General features: G+C 46.6%; 1 protein-coding gene across 2 annotated transcripts in view; it reads left to right on the top strand.

Moving 5' to 3' along the window:
• Positions 1 to 6,496: 6,496 nt before the first annotated feature.
• Positions 6,497 to 23,498, top strand: part of CLSTN2 (calsyntenin 2) — a 745,907-nt gene continuing 728,905 nt past the window's right edge. The window contains exon 1 of one of the 2 annotated variants that reach the window (XM_070794086.1): positions 6,497 to 7,170. In XM_070794086.1, coding sequence (XP_070650187.1) covers positions 7,065 to 7,170 — 106 coding nt within the window. In that variant the 5' untranslated portion in view covers positions 6,497 to 7,064. The remainder of the gene's footprint in view (positions 7,171 to 23,498) is intronic. The other variant, XM_070794095.1, reaches the window with a different exon arrangement.

The raw sequence follows: 23,498 nt of genomic DNA, 5'->3' as shown, positions 1-23,498 counted from the left end.
GGCAATTCCTGGCTCCTGGTCTGGTTGGCTCCAGGCATTTTAAGCACTGATGTTTGTATACTTATTAACTTCCATGTAACTGGACATGGTCTAGATGAAGCTCTGGAGCAGGAATCAAGAAAATTAGAATCTACCCCAGGCTGTGTGACATTAAGCCAACAGCGTAACCTCTCTGGGCTTCCATTACCTTCTGTATAAAGTGAAAACAATACTTTCACCACACACCCATCACCATACTCTCTTACTCTTTACCAACATCCACACCAGTAAGAATGTTTTGAGTTTTCCAGCATGAGGCTGACAGAGCAGGTAGATTTAGATACAGCACACCTGAATTGGTCTGGCAGGGCATGTGAACTGGTGCTTCCTGTGCCAGTGGGTCTGGTGGGTCTGGCACTGATGTGGTCTCATGGGCGCCCATATATGTTCACATTTTTCCTGCATAGATAACACCAAATACTGAAGAGTCAGAAAAAAGCCCACCATAAGCAAGAGTGGGTCTAGGTGAGTACACACTCTCACCAGGGATGGTTTCATTTACTGCATCTCTACCATTTGGGAGGGAAAGGATTTACCTCTTTACAATTCATTTAACCCTAAAAATAGTCTTGTTACATTAGGTTACATATTGCACCTCCATCTGTAGATGAGGAAACTAGGCTCAAACAGAATAAGCAGTTTTCTTGAGTCATATTTAGGTAGATAATAATAGAGCTGGGTTTGGAATCTAGGCTTGTGCAATTCTAGAAATCATTCTTTTTCCATTAAGCCCCATTGTTTCCTTTTCTTGGCCATACAAATCTCAACATTTGAGCTACAGCATGGGATAATTACACATTACTCACAGGACTTACCTCACCACATTTTCCTTTTCCCGGTCTTTGTTGTAGGGACCAAGTTAGAATAAGCATGTTTTAGTTACTCTTGACTTCACTTTCACTTCTCACTTTCATGCATTGGAGAAGGAAATGGTAACCCACTCCAGTGTTCTTGCCTGGAGAATCCCAGCGACGGGGGAGCCTGGTGGGCTGCCATCTATGGGGTCGCACAGAGTTGGACATGACTGAAGAGACTAAGCAGCAGCAGCAGCAGCAGTTACTCTTGATGCATTACAAACCACCCGAAAACTTAGTGGCATAAAAAACTGTTACCAAGCAAAGATGCACTGCCTAATAGGCATAGAATATGGCATCAGCTTTTGAGAAAAGAACTTTTAATGGGAGATCAACCAGCAAGGAGACAGAAGACAAGGCTCTCAAATCTGTCCTGATGTGGGGTTCAAGGGTGAAATTTAAGGAGTTAGGGGATTTCAAACTGGGATTCTGTTTGGCTCATCTTGAATTAGTCCCTACAAGCTACTTGCTAGTTGGTACCTGGATTTTCCTTATTTTTGGATTTTGAAGGACTTTCTGCTTCATAAAGAGCTTTGGTGGCAACATTTCTATTCTTTGAGTTCTGCAGATGGAAGATTCTTGGTTCTGGGCTCATTCTGGAGACAGGGGTTTCTGTCTTGCACATTCACAGTTCTGTCTCTGTAAAATAAGTCAAGATTTGATTAATCAGCAACCTATTTAAGGAGGCAAAACCAGTGTAAGCTGGGCAATGTTTTACATGCTGTTTCACAACAATTTTGTTACACACACTATTGGTTTCTGTGCGTCAGGAATACAGACAGGGTATAGTGGAAATGACTTGTTTCATGATGTTTCTGTTTCATGTGTCCCAGGCTTTAGATGGAAAGATTCAAACAGCTGAAGGTGACTCAGCACCTAGGAAGTGGAATTACCTGGAGATTCTGGGATGATGCAAATGTTAGACTCAGCTGGAGTGGTCAGTGCACTTACACGTGGCCTCCTCACGTGGCCTGGTACTTTCACAACATGGCTGGTGGCCTCAGGTCATTGGACTTTGCCAATGGAGTCTCTAGGTTCCAAAAGTGAGCATCCCAGTGAATAAGGCAGAAGCTTCACTGCCCTTATGATCTAGTCTGGGAAGTCACAGAGCATCGCTTTTGCCAAATTCTATCTGAGGAAGCAGTCTCAAGCCTGTTCAGGTTCAAGGAGAGAAAAGATAGATCCATCTGTCAACGGGAGAAGTCATTGAATTTTCTGGCTTTTTTTTTTTTTTTAACACCGCAGGGTATAAAGGTCCAAGGAAAGTATAAGAGAATGTGCTGGAATAATTCCTTGGTATAATCAATGACATCTTTGTTTTCAGTCAGGCACTCTGCCTCGCCAAGCATAGAACATTCATGTCTAAACAATGTTGAACATGAACTGGATTTGGTCGTGAACAAGCTTGTCTCACTTTCTCTTGAAGATAAATGTGTAAACTTTAAAAAGCTCCTTTGGCAGTGGCAGCGTCTGCAGGAGCAGTAAAGCATCTGAGAGATGTTGAAAATTCGGTAACATGTCCAGTTGCTTGTGGGTCATGAAGACTTAGCCTTGCCTGCCAAGTGGGGGAGGGGAGCAATAAATGACTCCAGTTCTTTAAGAATCAGGTTTTTGACCTTTCTTTTAAAGTTAAGTATTTTTAGTTAAATTCAATTTAGGTCATGTAGAAAGCCGCAGTTTAATTTTCTTTTTAAAAATAAGTTTCCATAAGCTGGTATAATTTATTTTCCTCAATCATCCAGTTTAAATTATTCAGGGGCTGTGTTTTGGTACTTAATTGGGCAAAGCATTAATGACCCTGGTGAAAATGAGAGGGAATGGCTGTGTTTATGTCAGGCCTGTTCCCGTTAGATTCTATTTTCTGAAACAGTAGAGTTATTTATTTATTAAAAACTATTGACCCAAATAAATTGCCTGAGATTCAATACCACTTTGCCAGGTGGGGCCCTGGGCGTGGAGCTTAAAGTGAACAAAGCCTTACATCATCTGCTTACCATTTTTGAGCAAGATCTGTAATAGAACACACCACAATAGCTAGTCAAGAATAAAGGGGGCAGCCTCAACAAATTCAGAGATTTGTATCACTACTTTGGTTTCAATTGGTTATTTAAATAATTGTTTAATATTCAGAAATGATGGTGGATAAAGACCTTTTAAAAAGCTGAATTCCCGAAGCTACCTCTTCTGATTTGAAACTACCTTAAAAATTTTTTTTATTTTATTGATGTATAGTTGATTTACAATGTGTTAATTTCTGCTGTACAGCAAAGTGATTCAGATACATATATATATTTTTCATATATGGTTTATCATAATCTTTTCTGTTATGGCTTATCACAGGATATTGAATATAGTTCTTTGTGCTATAGAGTAGGACCTTGTCGTTTATCCATTCTACATATAATATTTTGCATCTACTAACCCTAAACTCCCAATCCTTCCCTCCCCCTTGGGAACACAAGTCTGTTCTCTATGTTTGTGAGTCTGTGAAATTACTTTTGGTTGCTTACTTATCCTACATGCTTCTCTCAAAATGATAATGTGTGAGAGAAAGAATTTCTCTCACATAGAAAGAATTTCTATTAGGCAGACATTAATTCATATCCTGCACATTTAAGTTAGTGTAGATAAATTACTCAAACTTTCTTAGACAGTAAACTGGTCAGAACAAAGCAGGAAAATAACACCTGTTGTTGAAAGGATTAAATTAAGTATGGGATGCAAAACCCCTATTGCAAAGCCTGGCATGGAGTGAACCGGAACATATTAACTGTTGGGTTATATTATCCACTTTTTGTATCTGCAATGGCCTAGCACAGGCAGAGGGCATAGCTGTGCTCCATACAGATTATGTGGGCTCAAGGCTCTTGTGGCCTGAGAATTTCCAAGGCTGAACTTACTTTCATCCCCTCCATGCTAGGTTGTTGGTGCCTTTCTTGCAAAAGACATAACTCAGGTTTATGACTGGCATTTCAGAGACTTGGGAAGTAAGGATGAAATGGAGACATTTTTACAATTATTGAATGTTGACTATGTGCCAACACGTAGTCAACACACTAAGAGTTCTACATATATTTTCTCATTTACTTCTTGTAATGACCTACTTATGAAGTAGGTGTGAAAGTGAAAGTCACTCAGTTGTGTCTGACTCTTTGCGACCCATGGACTATACAGTCCATGGAATTCTCCAGGCCAGAATACTGGAGTGGGTAGCCTTTCCTTTCTCCAGGGGATCTTCCCAACCCAGGGATTGAACACAGGTCTCCCACATTGCAGGTGGATTCTTTACCAGTTAAGCCACAAGGGAAATGCTCCTTAATCAACCACCCCAAAATGTAGTGGCTGAATGCAACCACTGATTACTTTTCATAAGTCGGTTGGGCAGCTCTGATGTGGGTCAGGATTGGCTGGTCTTGGCTGGGCTTGCTCATGTTGTCTGCATTCAGCTTGTGGGTCAGTTGGTGCTGACTAGTCTAGGATGACCGTGGCTGGATGGATAGCTCAGCTCCACTCTGTGTGGTCTCACCCTCCAGCAGGTCACCTCTTGGTTGACCTGGTAGAGGAATAGAAAACATGCATGGCTGCTGTCTTACTGGCCAAAGCAAATCATGTGGATAATATATCCAAAGGGAATGAATCCAGGGGTGTATAAACAAATAGGGGCCATTAGTGCACTTGATTTTTTACAACAGGCATAAATTATCCCCCCCTATTCGTAGAGGAGGAAATAGAGGTTAGCAATGTTGTTAGCAACTGGCCTACCTCCTGGTATCTTTCTCTGCTGTGTTCTTTCTGGTGATCTGCTGCATGGGTTTGAGGATGCTTCCCCATCAACTGTATGTTCTCTTCTTTTTCATTATTTGGTCTGATTTGAAAGTCCATGCAAAATTTTGGGAACTAGCCAAATGGTCTTAGAAAGCTCAATAGAATGACAGTAGGTCAGTAAAGTAAGTTTATTTATTAGAAAATGAAGGGGAAGCAGATATATAATTGGATGGAGCATGAAGTTGTTGTTTAGTCACTAAGTTGTGTCAGACTCTTTTGTGACCCCACGGACTGTAGCCTGCTAGGCCCCTCTGAACATGAGATTTCCCAGGCAAGAATACTGGAGTTGTTTGCCATTCTCTTCTCCAGGTGAGCTTCTCCACCCAGGGATAGAACTGGCGTCTCCTGCGCTAGCAGGCGGATTCTTTACCACTGAGCCAACCTGGGAAGCCCTGGGTGTAGCATAAATGGAAGAAAATGAGACACGTCTATATTCTTCCTCTATTTGCTGGCCTCCCTGATTTTGCTTGGGTCAGCTTTTCCTTCTTCTGCACGCCATTCTTTCTGGATTCCGACACCAAGTCTGGAAAGGGCAAGAACCTAGTGTGGGCCTGAGGGATTTTTTAGCCCTTTGACCTTGGACAAGGAAGTTTGCTCCATTTACTCCTGTATGAAAGGAGAGTAACAGCACAGACATGGGTTGTGCAGGTTAAAGGAGATGTGCAGGTGAAGCACCCTTCCTGGGTTGAGGCTTTCTGTAGCCAGTGTGATTCATGGCTGCACTCCAAGCACCTCTCAGTGCCTGGAAATGCAGAAGAGTCCACCCGCACAATGGCAGTAGCTCTGGGTGAGCTGCCAGGCTGGGTGCAGAGTGACTGAACAGCAGGAGGGCTGTTAATGGATTTTATGGCTTTGTTGAGTACCCCAAACTACAGTTATTAATTATAGGATGCTGTTTAGACACCGTTGCAGCATATACATTTTGTTAATTGATTTGTATAGGCTCATATCTAGCAACATAATGTGCCTACCACAAAGCATAGTAATTGCCTTTTACTGCCTTTTTTGGCTTCTCACAGGAACAAAGACTTTAAAGAGAGGACAGACAACTCTCCTGGGTCTTTGGATGGTCTAATGTCTAATTTAGTGTCCAGTGGCAGGGTGACATTACCTGTCTAGGTGCTCAGTAAAAGGGATGAATCAATGAATAAATAACTTTTGGTTCTCTCTGGATTTCTCTACGTCCTTATTTGAACCCTGACTTGTGTGTGATATTGGCACTGCACACATGTATGCGAATATGGTCAAGGATTTATTGTGAGCCATTAATTAGTGTTTATGGAGTACCTCTTTGAAACCTCTGTGGCCTGGGGTTGGGGAGGGTCGTCAGGAGTGCATGGCCCTTGCACTCTGGGATCTGACAATTACGAGGTGTTACCAAGCATGACGTCAGGTGGCCAGGTCTTAAGATACGTGCAGTGAAACAGAAAGGTGGTAACTTCTTGCCTTGCCACCATACTGCAGCGAAGTTTCTGTCCCACTGTAGCCTCGGCAGGCCCAGCGCCCCAAGTCTGCCTTCTGTGATCTGGTCCATCAGCCTCCAGGAGCCTTGGCTGTCCCTGCATCTCCAAGATGGTGCGGACTCCGGCCACTGCCCTTCCGGTCCGCGGTGATGCACACGGCCCCGCAACTCCGACCAGCGCTCGCAGCACTCGCGCTCTCCAACTCTAGCGTGGGCCGGGCGCCCTCCCCAGACCAGGCGGCATAGAACGTCCAGAGTTCCGGCCACGGGCAGGACTGGCAGCAACGCCCCCGCTTCTCTTGGAGCGGATGTCAGCTTCAAGGGCGTGGCGGGGCCCGGCGCCCTGAGTCCCCGCGGGCGACGCTCAGGCTCCCGGGAACCACTTCTGAGGGAGCCAGTCATCCCTTTAGGCAGTTATTTGCGAGCCGGAGCGAGAAGGGTGCACGGCCAGAGGGCTCCCCGCAGCCGCCCACCTGGCCCTCTGGGAGCCGAGTCCTGCCTGGAGCAGGAAAACTGGAGCTGGAGCGCCCCGAGAGCTCGAGGACGGCGGGCAAAGTTGGGGGCCGGGGCCGCGGAGCCGCGAGCTCACGGCCGCTGCCGGTGTCCGCGCCTCATGAATATGCAGGAGCCGCCTCCCCCCGTCCGTGACGTCACGGGCCGTCCCGGGGTGAGCGCCGGAGCCGCTCCAGGTCCGTGCCAGTGAGCGCGGCTGCTGCCGGCGGGCTAGCGGCGCGGCGGTGGACACCGGAGACCGAGCGCGGCGGCTCCCAAAGCGCACCCAGCGGCAGGGCGAGGCGGCCCGCGGCCCGGCGCGCACCGGGAGGGGAGAGTCGGTGCGGGGAATAGGCGGCGGCGGCAGCTCTGAGGCGGCGGCGGCGGCGAGGATGCTGACTGGAAGGCTGTGCTGGGTGCCGCTCCTGCTGGCGCTGGGCGTGGGGAGCGGCAGCGGCGGCGGGGAGAGCGGGCGGCGCCGCCTCCTCGCGGCTAAAGGTGGGTGCTGGGGAACTTTCTTCGTCTTCGAGGAGGGAAGCAGGGCGGGCTTGAGAGTGTAAGCAGCGGGCACCCGGGCTCACGCTGGATTTGCACACCCTTCCTTGCCGCAGTTTCCCGGCGCCCGTGCGCCCAGGTTGCCCGAAGTGAGCGCCCTGCGCCGTGGACTAGATAGATTTCACCTGCGGACGCCGACCCAAGCCCTGGGCGGGGCCTAGGGACCCTGGGGAAGGCGAGGTCTGGGGAGTCGGGATAAGTTTCGGGGCTGTCTGCCCCGGGATGGGGGCGTACTGTCTGAGTCGCGGGCTCTGGCCGGGAGACGACTCGAGCAGGGCGCTGGTGCGACGCGGAGAGGCAGTTGTCTGCTTCAGCCCAGAGGCAGTTGTTTGCTTCAGCCCAGAAAGAGGAATTGGCGGCGGCGCCTCTAATGAGAGAGCAGGGCTCGTCTCCCAGCTCGGGGATGGGGTGGAAACTTGTGGGCTCCAGAGAAGGCTCCCCTTGGCTGGCCTCAGGCTCCCCCGGGGCGGCTCTGGCTCCCCTGGGAATGCGCGCCCTCGGGGTCCAGGAGAAGTGCGGGATGTGATGTTCCCCACAGCCTCTGCGACTGTGCTTCGGCACCCGGGCGCAGAACCGGGTGACCTCCCTCCCGGCTATTCTGGTTCGCTTGTAGTTTTGACCTCTCGGCTCCTCGCGCCTCGGAGGAAGCAAGATCCGGGCGAACGCCTGGCGAGGTCGAGAGGCTGTAGGCTGGCGAACCGCGGAATTTGCTGCCTTGGAGTGCGGGGAGGAGCGCTGGGGTGGGGGAGACCAGAGGGTGAACTGAAAACGGAAGGTCACGTGCTTGCTGGACGGTGGTGGGCGAGGCAAGGGAGGAGCAGAGCGAGGGGTGGGCGGCGGTGGGCGCCGGAGAGGCAGTTCTGGGCTGGGGCGCCCAGCTTTATGCTAACTTGTTGATTCTCTGTGCTTTAACTGGGAGAGCGTGCGCTTGGTTTAATGGTTGTGGTCAAATTTGCCCGTTAACCAGCTCCGGGAGGATCGTGGTCAGTGACCATTGTCAGAGGAAGGAGTTTGCTCCAGAAGATAAAGAGACGCCCTATTAGAGGCAATTTGATTTGCAAGCTGGCTTTGCACTGTAGCTTCCACTTGGCTCAGGAGGGAATGTTTTCTGTGTTTAATTACCCTTGGAGGGTGGGGAGAGTATGAGGCACACAGTTCGACTCCTGAGAACCTCGGAAATGCCTCTCTCGCAACTTGAGAATGATACAATTGAGGATAGTAGAGTTTCTGTTCATCCTGTAACCTTTTAGTTTTTTGATGACATGGTTTTTGGTGACATGATTTTATAAGTAGGCATCCTATTTCTTTTCATCCCATCCCCCCACCCCCATCCTTGAGAAGTAGTTTCTTTTGGCGGAAGACAGCGGAAAACTGATGAAGATTTCTCAAACATGTGGCAAAGGTAAAGAAATGTGTAAAGAAGCCGCCCATCACCCCGAGAGACTGTTGTTTTTGTGAAAACGGAATTAATGAAGTTCCAAAGCTTTTACTGTCCTTCCCCAATATAAAAACTTTGTTAAACAGGCGAGTGATAGCTATTGAATTTTTTCTTCACTTTATAGTAGAGCAAATTGTGTATGTATGAGCAGATGTCTGCAAACAGGGGGGCTCACAGCAAGTGAAGAAAGAAGGGAAAACTTGTTTGAGAAGAAGACCTGGTATGCTAATGCGTTGCGGGGTTCCCAGGTTAGAATGGAAAACGGTACAGATAAAAGAGAAAGATTGAAAAGAAAAAAAAAAAAAATCCAGGCTCTCAATGATTCACGCTTATATGAATAATTATGTGCATTTTAACCAACACTTTTCATCTTCCTCAGTTAGAACATATTCATTTCGTGCTGAAAACAAGCCATTTGTCTTTCTGGAGTAAAAAGCTGATTGGTCTGCTGAGTGCGAGTTGCTTTCTGAATCCCTCGTCTTCCTTCTTTCTCTTTCCTACCACTGGGGGGCTGCAAAGGGCGTTGTTAGCCGCATTTTTTTTTTTTTTAAAGACAAATGTGTAATACTTGATCAAAACAGAGACATTTACTATAACACTTCAGTTGGGAAGTACAGGGCTGACTTTCCTTATCACAATGTACATTCATTTTACGTTTCCAAATTTCAAATCATCTCTGAAGAATGTTTGAGACACTGAAGATTATGCTTTGTATATGATGCATCCTGCCACTGACTTTGCAGTTTAACACGTCCATGTTGTTATTATTCCCATATTACTAAAGAGCAGAAAAGTCAGGGAGGCATGTGAAGAAGATTGAATGAAAAATACCCTTCTTTTCCCATACAGTTCCGAATTCACGTGTAGAGGAAGATTGGGAGTGGAGTGTCCTGGCAGACTTGAATACACCCTCTGGACAACTGTCTGGAAGCACATCTTCCTGGTGTGGGCTCCTGTATGATGTTGTGTTTGAGGCACACAGCTGGTTTTGCCTTTGTGTTTCTTGCTTCTTGCCTGTAGCAAATCGAGCAGCTAAGCCCTGGGAACCGTTTTTGCAGGATCTCTGCAATTTCAGTGCAAACGTATCCCCGACTTCAGAAATAATACAGTGGCCAGAGAGCTATTATAACACCTTCCTTTTACTTTTCTGTGTCTTGGCTATTCAAAATAGGCAAATACTTCCAGGACGCCTTGAAGGAACCAGATCCTATGCAAAGCTGAGAGGGCATTGTGGACCCAAGGAGCCTCTGGGGCAGAGAAAGACATGTCTTATCCAGGGGAAAAAGAAATACAATAAACACCTTAAGATATGTGTCAAATTTGGTGATATGTCAGTGGTCTCAGGTCTCATGAGCCTGGTACGCAAACCCTTTTCAGTTCTCAAGATCCAGGCATTGATTGTTCAGAACAATACCTGAGTATGTGCTTTGCTTAGTTGCTCAGTTGTGTCTGACTCTGTGACCCCATGGACTGCAGCCCGCCAGGCTCCTCTGTCCATGGGGATTCTCAAAAAAATAGAAGGCTTATTTTTCATTCTCCAAGAATACTGGAGTGTGTTGCCATGCCCTCCTCCAGGGGATCTTCCTAACCCAGGGGTCTCCTGCATTTCAGGTGGATTCTTTACCATCTGAGTCACCAGGGAATCCTAAGAATTCTGGAGAGGGTAGCCTATCCCTTGTCCAGGTGATCTTGCCAACTCAGGAATCGAACCAGGGTCTGTTGCATTACAAGAAGATTCTTTACAAGCTGAGCTACCAGAGAAACCCATACTTGAGTATAGACCATCAGTAATAACTGATGTTGTGTCTGCCTATGTTTCCAGAACCTGGCTCAGTGCTTTGGAGGGTTCTTAGAAAATATAAGAAGACCACCCCCATTCCCATCTCACTACTGCCTTGCTTTGAGAGCTTTGATCTGGTTGAAGAGATGAGATTTTTATGTGAAAACTTTAAAAGAATAACAGCCGGCTGAGTTTGTACCAAGCATAGTACCATATGATGGGGATGCAGACAAGGGAGATGGGGGTGGGAAAGGGCTTGCAAGTGCAGCATTTGGTAGTAAGGAGGGGAGAGGACAGAGCGGAATTGTAGCAAGAGTTGTATAATTGTAGTAATTGCAGTTTGTGGAACCTCTCCTTAGAGTAACAGGCACTCTGCTAATCTCTTTACCTGGACTGTGTCTCATATTTACAAGCCATGCAGGGCTGATGTTGGTAGCCCACTTCACAGAGAAGAAACTAAGTCTGAAAGAGGGCAAATGACTTGCCAGGACTATCAGTGAAGGTTGTGACACTGGGGTGAGAATGAGAAGGCTCATTACACCCAGTGCCCCCCTGACTATTCATCAAGTGTTCTCCCCTTTGGGTTTAAAGGCAGATCTGGCAGCCATGAGGAAGCTGACTATATCTCTGAGATCCCTAGGAGCCCTATGGTCCTGCCAGCAGCAGGAGAGTCCAAGGCTGTTGTCTCGAGGGGCCTGTCAAGAGGTGAAGGGAGTGGGCCTTGTTCTTAATCACAGAAACCTGCTTTGAGCAGCCTCACCCTCCCTCTAACAGATTCAAAAACCATCCCTGTCTATTCAAAAGTGCACATGCAGAACCTCCTACAGGGGCGAAAGTGGTGTGGGATTTTTATGGTGAATTGTCCTGTATCATCTCTGGGAAAGTAGCATGTGACTTCTAGCGATGTGGCAGTAGTTTCCCCAACAACTGAAGCACAGTGACAAAACATCCCCAGCAGCACATCAGAGGGCATGTGCTGACCTGCACTCATCCCAGAGTACCTGTGGTTCTTGGGCCAGGATGGGCTCATTCCTGCCCTGGGCCCTTTGGACTATTCTTTGGGCTGTAAGGTCACCTTCCTCATCCTGATTCCTTCTGTGACTCAAGACATGGCCAGGGCTGGACATGGTCTCCCCTGGGAGCCTCCCCTGACTGGTCCCCCAGTCTGGTCCCCCAGGCTGCGGTTTTCCCTCCGGAGTACCTTGTGCTCCTAGGCTGGTCCATCACCACCCTGTAAGCCCCCGAGCTGGAATCACATCCTGATTCTCCCTGCATCTCCAAGGTTATCCTTCTGCCTGGCCTCTGGAATATCAGCTGAACAATCAGCAGTGATTGGCTTAGTGAAGCCACCTGTTTGCAGTTGCAATGGTATTGTTTCACAGACATTTTGGATATTTTTGTTTTTCTCCTGTCCTCTAGGAAGGAAAATTTGGGCTTAGTAACCAGAGAAACCTGGGTTCTAATCCTGGCCCTACCCCTTCCCAGTTAGATAATCTTGGGCAAATCAGTTAATCCCTTTGAACCTCAGTTTCTTTATCTATCAAATGGGGATACAAAGATCTGCCTTGCCGAGTAGTTGGCAGGATAGTGTTTAGAAATCACTTAGTGCAGTTCATGGCATGTAAACAAAATTAAATATATGGTGACTGTAATTTCTGATCATTTAAACACTGGGTTCTAGCATTTGAGATTCTCCCCTTCTGACTGACCTCTTGGCAGTTCAGTAGCTTTGTTCATACCTTCCCTCCATTCAAACTCTGTTTTCTCTGTCTCTCTCCATGTATGTGCACATAGTGATATATAAATACATGTACGCAGAGACATTTGACTTGAATTGTGAAAATACTACTCTATGAATGCCTTTGAGGCTGGGACCCATATCTCATCTCATTAATCTCTAAAGCCCTGGCACTTAATGCAGGGTGAGCTCTGAGGAAGGACTCGGCAATGTATGTTATCTAAACATCTATCAATGCTGGTGCTGAAGGTATGGGATTCTGGTCTCTGGTGTGATTTGGGTTGTTAAGAGAAGTCCCCTGACCAGTGAATATTTTCCTCCCAGCCTTGCTGTCCCAGGAAACAGAGAAGCATTCTTTTGTTTGTTTAAGATATTGACGATTTCTGTGATGACGCATGTTTATGTGGAAAGGGGTAACTGAAGCTGTGATAACCAAATGACAGTTTGAGACAGATTATTATTTTATAATTTATTATTTAGCCCACTACTAATTGGAGCCTGTGGAAATTGGAATGGTGGGTTTGTGGATAGATCATGAGAAGACTGAGCTGGGGGAAGCATGCTGAACTGAAGACACAGGCACTGAATAGGACAGACGTTTGCTATCTTAGTCAGCTGGAGCTCCTGTAAAAAAAAAAAAAAATACAATAGATTGGGTGGCTTATAAACAACAGAAATTGATTTCTATGGTTCTGAAGGAAGGAAGTCCAAGATCAGGGTGCTGGCATGATTGGGTTCTGGTGAAAGTTCTTTTCTGGGTTGCAAACTGCCAACTTCTCATTGTGTCTGATGTGTGAAATGCAGAGAAAGGAAGCAAGTTTTCTCATGACTCTTATAAAGGCACTAATCCCATTCATGAGGGCCCCACCCTCAAGACCTCTTCTAATCCTAGTATGCTAGGATTTGGGTTTTAAGGAGAGGGTATCCCAAAGACCCTCTCTCCTAATGTCATCACATTGAGGGGAAGGGTTTCAACAGGTGAATTTTGGGAGAACACTGACATTCGTCCACACCATTCCATCAGGGAGCAATAGGCAGAAGGCAGAAGAGGGCAGTGATCAGAGGAGAATGCCTGAGAGAGTGAGACCAACCCAAACATAAACTGGGGCCCATTTTTAGCCATATCAGCCAATAGCTAGCCATTTCTCAGTCTCCTGTTATTCTGTGAGGGGAAAAAAAAGATAAAGCAAGTTTCAGGTGTCAGAGAGCTCACACTCTGTCTAGGGCAAACATCACACATGACGCAAACTGTTGAAGAACTCTATAGCTTCTGGGGAGAGGTCAGACTGTGCGTGAAAGACCTTGAAAAAGTCTTTCAGGAAAGACAGAAATTGGCAAGGATAGGAGAAACTAGGAAAGATAAGAGGTCTTAATGGGTGAGTAGGCATTTGTAAGAAGATGGGGTTGGGGGGTAGGACATGTAGATGCAAAGAAAGAATGCCCATGTTGGTGCATGGGCAGGAGTGAGGAGGGAGCCCAGCCATGGAAAAATATATTTCTGCACAGAGATTACAGAGCTAATAAAGGAATGCGTGTTTATTGAATGCATACCCTGTGCCAAGCACTATTTTAAGCACTTTGCATGTGACAGTTGGTTTGATCTTAACCCCAGTTGGATTGATCCACTGATTATGTAGTTCGAATTACTATCCTGTATTTACAGAGGAGAAAACTGAGACTCAGAGAAGGGAAGTAACTTGCCCAAGGTCCCGCAGCTTAGTGTTGTGGGGCTGAGATGTAAACCCAGAACAGTGTGGCAGACACGGACTTCCCATGTCATGTGAGCATACCTAGCAGTGTGATGTGTCTTCAGTCTGAGGGAAGCTCTGAGTGGAGCCAGAGAGGCTCTGCTGCCCTGGAAGGCATCTCCTCACAGTCCAAGGGCATTTGGGTTTCACTACAAAATTGCTGAAAGAATTGTTTTTCTGGAAGGCTCACTCTCTGATTGACTTCCCCATCAAGAGTGAACATAGCCTCTCTGTCCTCACCCGGGGAGCTGGAGGCCTTCCTCCATCCTCCTCACCCACCCCCATCATGCTTGGCCTCAAGCAGAGAAGGCAGCTGTCTGCATTGCGTGGTCCATTGGCCGGGTCTCTTGGGCCAGGAAGGCCTCCCAGCAGTCGTTCATTTGGGTTAATCATGGCCCTCCTCTGACTCCTTTTTTTTTTTTAAATAGCCAGGGTCAAAGAAAGCTACCACAGACATTTTCAAGTGTATTAGTTATACTTGAAGCCTGGACTCGGTAGAATGAGGAGGTGAGTGTGGCAAGGGTGGGAGAGATAGTGTAGATGGAGTAGCAGGTAACCTGACTGCTCCTAAAGCCACCCTTCCTTCTGCTGTCATGGCTGGATTTTACACATATCAGTTGTCTTTTTCACAAGTACTCATTTTACACACTGGTAAATGAACATCATAGAATATGTTCATCCCAGCCCTCTAGGTCATCATAGAGCACTGAGCTGAGCTCCCTGTACTATATATAGAGCGGCTTCCCACTAGCTGTTTTGCACATGGTACTGAAAACACTCTGTTCTACAGATGAATCAGGAGAACTTTAAGCACACCAAGATGTGTGAGGGAATCAGGTGTGGCAGATGCTGTTGGAATTCTCACTGAGAAAGCCTGTGAACACTACTCTCATTGCTTCTAAAAATGCTTAATTGGCTGAAATTTAATTTAAGTTTTGCTGTTTAAAAAAAAAAAAAGCCCACAACACATCATTTTTGGTGACTTCTGCCACTTTGCATTTCCATACTGCCTGTTGTATTATAGAGTTAAACAAATCTGCAGTCTTCCAAGTAAGTGCGACAAGGAAATCATCGTGGAGAAGGTAGGAAAGGCATTTTTTCCCAGTCTCCTGACTTCGATTCACTGGTCAGTGTGAGGGTCAGGACACATCACGCAGCCCCTCTGATATCTGCTTCTTCCTGTGCCAAAAGGACACCATGGCATCTCCCTCCTCTGCTCAAGAAAGTTCTGAGTATCCATTTGCTAAGGGCTCTGAATGCCCTTTGGAAGGATCAAGTGTTTAAGCAAATAAGGTGATCAGATTTAAGAAATTGCCTGTGAGACTTCAGGGCTCAAACTCCCCTCAAACAAAGCCCTACATCTTTCTGCCTTTATACTGTCTTATCAGTTCAATTAATGATATTTTCAGAAGTCTGCATTTAGCGTTAAGGCTCTTGTTCTTTTGTGTTTAGTCTGCATATGGTGCACAGTGGGTGGTCACCATGGTTATGCAGCAGTTGCAGGCCCATAAATTTTCAGGGTAGAACCAGTCAAAACTGTTAATATGATGTCAAGTTGATGTGTCGTTTTCCAATTTGCATGGATAACTGCATTGCAGCAAATTAATTAAAACAGATAAATGTTAATCTAATGCATGTCTCCTTGTAATTAATGAAATATAACCATTATAGGGGTATATGATTTACTATTTTAATTTATAAAATGCTGAATTCTCCTATAAAGTTAGATACAGTAAGAGAAGAAGCTGACCCATATAAAGCATTAGGAAAAATAATCACATTTCTATAAATTAATCACTCTCTAAAAGGATATAGTTCATTAACACCATGAACTGAAAGTGTTAGATGTAAATTAGATTAACCTTTTTAGTGACACTTCCATTTATATTGCGTATTCTCTTCAAACCTCGAGCACTTTACATACATTAATTCAATTAACCCTCCCCAGACCCTTGTTAAGTAAGTATGTATATCAAAGTTGGAAAGGAGGAGAAATGAAACCCTTCAAAAATATTGGAGTTCTGGCCTTAAAGTGCATTATTTGCGATTTCCTCTGCATCAGTACAGTTGGCGCTAGACTTGTATAGCTTGAGAACATGGCTAGGTATTCACGCTCTCTTGGGCTGTCAGGAAACACTTAGCATGTCAATCCACACCTGAAGCCAGAGAAGCTTCTGCCTGATGCTCAGGCTAGGTGCTCTGAGGAAGCTTCTGCCTATTTCACAGAAGGCAGCCCAGCTTTGGGTGTGGACAGGGCAGCCTCAAGTGGGTGTGGGTAATGGAAAGTTAGTGACCCATTGGGGCGTCAAGGGTCATCTTGCCCTTGGGCCCTTGCAGCTCCTCCTTTTCAGTCTGCCTTTGACCGTCTGATTGCTGAGGACAGGCTGGTGAACAAAACCTTGGGAGGCGATCAGGAAAAGAAAGGAGGGTCAGGTGGATGGGAACGGACCCAGACTCTTCATCTGGGATCTCTATTCAGACCTGTCAGGTTGGGGGCCAAGATCGCTGTCCTTTTACCTGCCGGGGTGGAGAGTGAGAGTGTGAGAGAAGAGGAGTCCCTAGTCATCCAGTTAAAAGCCTGCTTTTCAAGGAAAGTTTGTTGAGTGAGGACTGGGGTCTCTGGAGTAGCTTGTCACCTGCTCTGTCCCTCTCTCATGGGACCATGGAGATTGCACAAAGGCTAGAGGGAGCAGGGCGTAGTATAAACACTTTCGAAGAATGAGGGGAGGGACTTCCCTGGTGGTCTAGTGGTGAAGACTTCACCTTCCAATGCAGGGGGTTCAGTTTGATCCCTGGCTGGGGAGCTAAGAGCCTATAGGCCTTGCCGCCAAAAAACCGAAACACAAAACAGAAGCAATGTTGTAACAAATTCAATAAAGACTTTAAAAATGATCCACGTCAAAAAAAAAAAAAAAGGAATTGTGGAGGAGACTCTGTATGCATTTCCTTAACTTGATTGACTGTGTGTTTGGATGTGTTTGGTGGTTTGTGGTTCTGAATGTTTGTTTTTCCAACTCTTTTCTGCTTCTGAGTTCTCCAACCTGCAAATGCTCTCCTAGGGACAGATTTTCACTCTGTTCCACAAACCCTTTGAAAGGCAGTGTGTTTCAGATAACCACAGCCTGCCCTGGAGCTAGTGGTTCCAGACCTACCAAGGATAATGTTAATTGGAAGGAATGTATCACTAATGGTTAGATGTCACATAGAATGTGGGAGAGCAGTGTTGGAGTGTGCGACTGCTTCTCCGTGTTTCTGGAGCTAACATACTCTGGTCCTCACGCAAGGACAGAACCCACTCAGTCCTAGAATCTCAGTTCATGGTGCTCTGCCAGCACTTCTTGGCACACTTATCTGCTGCAAAATGCTTGAAATTCTCTCCTCCATACCCTGTATGGGAGGGATTAAGAATCAGGACTCTCAGCCAAGAGCTAAAAGACAAGCCATCACTCAGGAAATTCACAGAAATGTTAGGCAATGAGAGAAGATATTGAGTTTACAGTTTATTGTATTAAGTTTCTTTCTTTCACTCCTTCCTACTTTCCTTTCTTCCTTCCTTCATCTTCATTTCTTCCTTTCTTGTGTATTTTTGTTTGTTTGTGGGAGCGTATGTTATCATTTGGAACAGGGAAGGAGGCTGATCAGAGATTTAAGAGTTAAAAAGAATTTTACATTCACGACCTAGATTTTACTTTCTTTTTATTGGCTATTTTTTTTCCCAAAAGCAAACCAATGATTTTGGCTTTATTGCACCATCATCAGAATTATCAAGATGGTTGTTTCTTGTGTATTAATTTAAAAATGACATTTAAGTCTTTTTAGTGGTCTATTCCTCTGGGACTGAACTGAACTGAACTGAACTGATTCCTCTTTTGACTAGAGATCATGAATAAAATATTTTCTTCTTGAAGAGCCCCCTGCCTCCCCTCTCTACCCATCTGCTAGTACTTAAATTCCAGCCCTCTTTCGTGGAGGAATTCAAGTCAGACACTAGCCAAGCATCTTTGCTTGAAGATGTTTTTCTGGAGTTTTGCTTTCAGATGTATCCCACCTCTTGTCTCAGAGCCTATGAGGGAGAAGGGGAGGGCTGATGGAATTGTTGGGTCGCCTTTAGCATCCTTCTCATCCACCGTTTTCCCTCCTGAGATATCTCTTCCTGCTCCCGGTTTCCACCAGGATCTCTCTCTTCAAGACCTTGGAGGACTAAGAACTGCTTTTGGAGGTAAGGTTTGGCTGCTCCTTGGAAGCCACTGCTTAAAATACCACCAATATTAATGAGAATCATCTTCCTCCTAATCTTACAGTCTGTTTTCTCAGTCCCATGGGAAATGTTAATAGAAGTATCTTTAGAAGACTTGGCTACTTCTGTGGATCAGAACCATCTAATCTTACTAAAGACACAGGGCTCACCATGCAGTCACAGCTTCAAAACAAGTCACCTGTTCATACTCCCAACCATATGGGCCCTGATAGAGGGAATTTGGAGGTGCCACTACCCCTATCTCAAGTCTCCTAGACCTGATGCCCTAAAGCTCTATTTACATCATCTTATCAGAGAGGAAACACTCTGACTTTCCTGTAAGCTAAGGTAATGGGACATGATGTATGATCTCACTTGGTGATGTGTGCATTTAGAAAGAGGGAACACAGCTCCACCCCTAGGGTTAAGCATTTGCACACTGGTGGCATTTGGGGCAGCATGGTAGGCTGCCTGGAGGCTCTGGGGGACATGTGAGACAGATGGGTCTCTGTCATGGCACTCAAACTGTATTAGAGCGATTTAGCTCCTGTGCTCAAATTGTGGAAGCCCTCCAGGGATGAGTCTATTTGACCCACCTTATGTCATCCAAAAGCTGGCAGTAGTGGCTACAGATCCTTAAAAATCTGGGCTCCTGCCCATGCTGACTGCCAGCTCTACTGGGTCTTGTTGGCTTTTCGCTCTTAGGTCCTGGCATGGAGACACCATGGGGCTTAGTGTGTGTGGTTTCCATGGCTGTGGGTGAAAACGGGCACTTGAACATCCTTTCTCCCCTTCAGAACTAAGGCAACCTTGATTTCTGGGAAATTCAAGCCCTGCTAATCCCCAGCCAACCCACCTGAACACTTAAGTAGGTACCCCAAGAGGCAAGGGAGGAAGTCAATGTCCATTGAAATGCAAGAGCCTCAGGTGTGCAGATGGGGTGCTCAGACTCAACCACAGAAGCACTGCCTGAATATGGTCATCCAGCCCAGTGTCTCCCCTCCATTAGCTGCAAGGACTCAACCTAGTTCTCTAGCTTGATTGCATCTGCTGAAAGGCAGGGCAGGGTATCCCCTGAGCAGCGGCCAGCACACCTCACTCAGCAGTCTGTAGCACCCTAATCCTTCTCCATCTGTTGTTCTCCATGTGTTCTTCAGTGCCCTGGACTGTTTTTTTTCCCTCTGGTCCTTGCTTCTTGTGACAGGCACCATCTATACCCCTGACTCTTTCTACTGCAGCCAGCTCAGGACGGAGGGTGAGGCTGGGGGGTGGTGGGGAGGCAGGGCGTCACTGCTCAGAGAGCACTTGGTAATTTGGATTCTCCTGGCCTGACTGTACTTCTCTATCCCTCCAGCTCATGGACTGATTCCTCTTTAATCCAATTCTATGCAGCCCTTGTCACACCTAGTTCATCACCTCCGGGTCAGAATTCCTCTGTGTCACTTCATCAATTTCAGAATAATGTCTATTCCTTGTGTGCACTCAGATGTTCAGTCATCTCTGACTCGGTGCGACCCCATGGACATGGCTCCTCTGTCCATGAGATTCTCCAGGCAAGAATACTGGACTGGGTAGCCATTTTTTTTCCTCCAGGGGAATCTTTCCTACCCAGGGACTGAGTTTGTGTCTCTTGTGTCTCCTGCATTGGCAGACAGATTCTTTACCACTAGTGCCACTTGCAAAGCCCTACTTTGCTTGGCTTATCCCAGAAGGCTTTCTTTAGTGGGTGCCCACCTGTTCCTGGACTAGAAGGTGTGCTTATGTGCACAGGGCCCAGCTCCTAGCAGAGTGCCTAAGCAAGCGGATGAGTGAATCTTCTCCTCATGCTTCAGCCTGACCCAAGGAAGGAACTCAGTTCCCTGCCTCCTGGGCCTTCTTGTGCCTCTGAGAGTGCACACACCCTACTCTATCTGCTTCTGCCTTGCCTGGCAGCCTGGTGCCTCCTCTAGGATGCATCCCTGGGCTGTCCCGGAGGGTATTCTTACCACTCCCGACCGCCGCCTCCATTGCATAGCTCCCATATGTACTTTCATTGTGGCACTTAGCAGCTTGCCTACCTGCTTGCTCCTAAACTGCCTGATCCTTGAAGTCAGGGTCTGTGGCATGCTCATCCTGTGTCTGCAGAGGTTTAGGGTCTAGCACAGGTCAGTTTTCATTCCAATCCCAAAGAAAGATAATACCAAAGAATGTTCAAACTACCACACAGTTGCACTCATCTCACATGCTAGTAAAGTAATGCTCAAAATTCTCCAAGCCAGGCTTCAGCAAAATGTGAGCTGTGAGCTTCCAGATGTTCAAGCTAGTTTTATAAATGGCAGAGGAACCAGAGATCAAATTGCCAACATCCAGTGGATCATCGAAAAAGCAAGAGAGATCCAGGAAAACATCTATTTCTGCTTTATTGACTATGCCAAAGCCTTTGACTGTGTGGATCACAATAAACTGTGGGAAATTCTGAAAGAGATGGGAATACCAGACCACCTGACCTGCCTCTTGAGAAATCTGTATGCAGGTCAGGAAGCAACAGTTAGAACTGGACATGGAACAACAGACTGGTTCCAAATAGGAAAAGGAGTACGTCAAGGCTGTATATTGTCACCCTGCTTATTTAACTTCTATGCAGAGTACATCATGAGAAACGCTGGGCTGGAGGAAACACAAGCTGAAATCAAGATTGCCGTGAGAAATACCAATAACCTCAAATATGCAGATGACACCACCCTTATGGCAGAAAGTGAAGAAGAACTAAAGAGCCTCTTGATGAAAGTGAAAGTGGAGAGTGAAAAAGTTGGTTTAAAGCTCAACATTCAGAAAACGAAGATCATGGCATCCAGTCCCATCACTTCATGGCAAATAGATGGGGAAACAGGGGAAACAGTGGCAGACTTTATTTTTCTGGGCTCCAAAATCACTGCAGATGGTGATTGCAGCCATGAAATTAAAAGACACTTACTCCATGAAAGGAAAGTTATGACCAACCTAGACAGCATATTAAAAAGCAGAGACATTACTTTGCCAACAAAGGTCCATCTAGTCAAGGCTATGGTTTTTCCAGTGGTCATATATAGCTGTGAGAGTTGGACTATAAAGAAAGCTGAGCACCAAAGAATTGATGCTTTTGAACTGTGGTGTTGGAGAAGACTCTTGAGAGTCCCTTGGACTGCAAGGAGATCCAGCCAGTCCATGCTACAGGAGATCAGTCCTGGGTGTTCATTGGAGGGCCTGATGTTGAAGCTGAAACTCCAGTACTTTGGCTACCTCATGCGAAGAGTTGACTCATTTGAAAAGACCCTGATGCTGGGAAAGATTGAGGGCAGGAGGAGAAGGGTACAGCAGAGGATGAGATGGTTGATGGCATAACTGACACAATGGACATAGGTTTGAGTGGACTCCGGGAATTGGTGATGGACAGGGAGGCCTGGCGCGCTGCGGTTCATGGGCTTGCAAAGAGTCGGACATGACTGAGTGACTGAAGTGACTGACAGGTAGGTGTGTGGGTGATGGCTGGAGTTCCCTAGAACCCAGCTCATTGCTTTGTGGGGATACAGGACTGGGGTGGAGTTTCCCTTGACTCATTTTTCTTCTTTATCCCTGGGCCCCCAGGCCCATCTTTCCAGTGCAAGCCCACCTGAGTAGGGTTGATGGAGTATGAGGATTTGGTTAGCAAGTCAGTACAGTCTAGGTACTGCTGTCATTGGCATGAACTTGTGCATTCCGGGATGAGGAGCTGGAGCCAGGCTGGGGCAGATGACATTTTGGGGATGAGACAGGTTTGGGATTGGGAAGCTAGATGGCTCAGGGCCTCGAACCTCTGAGGCTGATGATTCAGGATGCCATTTCCAGAGTGTGTATCCTTCTGGGATAATTAAATTAACTTTCCTATCAATGAAAAGGCTTAGTCATGAGGCTCACTCTTTAATCTGTAGCACTGAATGCAGCCTATTTGGGAGAACATCTTCTGTCCTTGCATTGATGAGAATTAAGTTGTAACCATCAGCTGTGTGTGTGCATGCTAAGTCACTTCAGTCATGTCCCAACTCTTTGGGACCTTATGGACAGCAGCCTGCCGGGCTCCTCTGTCCATGGGATTCTCCAGGCAAGAATACTAGAGTGGGATGCCAAACCTTTCTCCAGGGGATCTTCTCCACCCAGGGATTGAACCCGAGTCTCCTGTGGCTCCTGCAGTGCAAACAGATTCTTTACCACTGAGCCACCAGGATGGTACCACTGGATGCCCAGCCATCAGCTACTGCAGGTCTGATGCTCTGCCCAGTGCACTCTCCTGTGTTTCTCAGTGGATCCTCCTCGATCCTGTCAGTATCCTCTTAAGCCCTAGAATGTAGAAGTCCTACATGTATAAAGCATGCCTCCTTTTCCAAAACAAGTAATTAAAAGTGATTTACAGTTGATGATATCAGATGCATATGTATTGAGAGGCAAGAATGAGTTTTTAGTTGGAAAAGCTTTGTCATCAATGAGAGTGAGATGGCTCCATGTGATAAGGCCCTTGGAGTTCTGCCCCTAACAGGGAAGTGGGCAAGCAGGAAGAGATGCTGACTTCTGGCTGGGCTGAGATTCCCAGGCTGCACACATAGTTCACCAAAAATGAGCAAGTGGGAATCTGTTAAAGTCAAAACATTTACTCTGGTTCTAAGGATATGCTGGTTCAGTTCTGAGCATTAAGGCTTTGATACTCTGCACAGGGAAACACCCAGATCCAGTGCTTCTGAGGCTGGTGTTGGGAGGGGAAGCTCCTGAGGTTCTTCCTGGCGATGTGGACTGTGCAGGGGGAGGGTGGGGTGTGCAGGAGGCTAATAGCCCTGCCTCTGACCCTGAAACCCCCTTTCTCCTTGTGTGCTCTGTCACTCAGTCAGGTCTGACTCTGCGAGCACCCCCTTCCCCGCCCCCTGATAGGCTCCTCTGACTGTAAGATTCCCTAGGCAAGAATACTGGACTATGTTGCCATTTCCTTCTCCAGGGGATCTTCCTGACCCAAGAATCCAACCTGTGTCTCCTGCATTGACAGGAGGATTCCTTACCAACTGTTCCACCTGGGAAGCCCCAAGTTTTTCTGTCATTTATGCTGCTGGGGCAGGGACCTGGACAGGACAGAGCTGCCCCCTTCCCATGACTCTGGCTCAAGGGAAAACAACATTACCCTCGAGCTTGGACCCAACTGAGTTCGACTAAAGGGTCAGGGCACGTAACAGGGAAATAAGCAGAAAGGAACATGATTCTAGACCACTGGTTTGCATTGCTTCAGAACCAATGGCTCCTTTTTACAACACATATTTTGTAGTTCTCCCATTATTATCCTGAAGTGAAATCTG

Source organism: Bos indicus, chromosome 1, assembly GCF_029378745.1.
Source record: "Bos indicus isolate NIAB-ARS_2022 breed Sahiwal x Tharparkar chromosome 1, NIAB-ARS_B.indTharparkar_mat_pri_1.0, whole genome shotgun sequence".
NCBI lineage: Eukaryota > Metazoa > Chordata > Mammalia > Artiodactyla > Bovidae > Bos > Bos indicus.
This window is presented reverse-complemented; position numbering and strand designations above follow the sequence as displayed.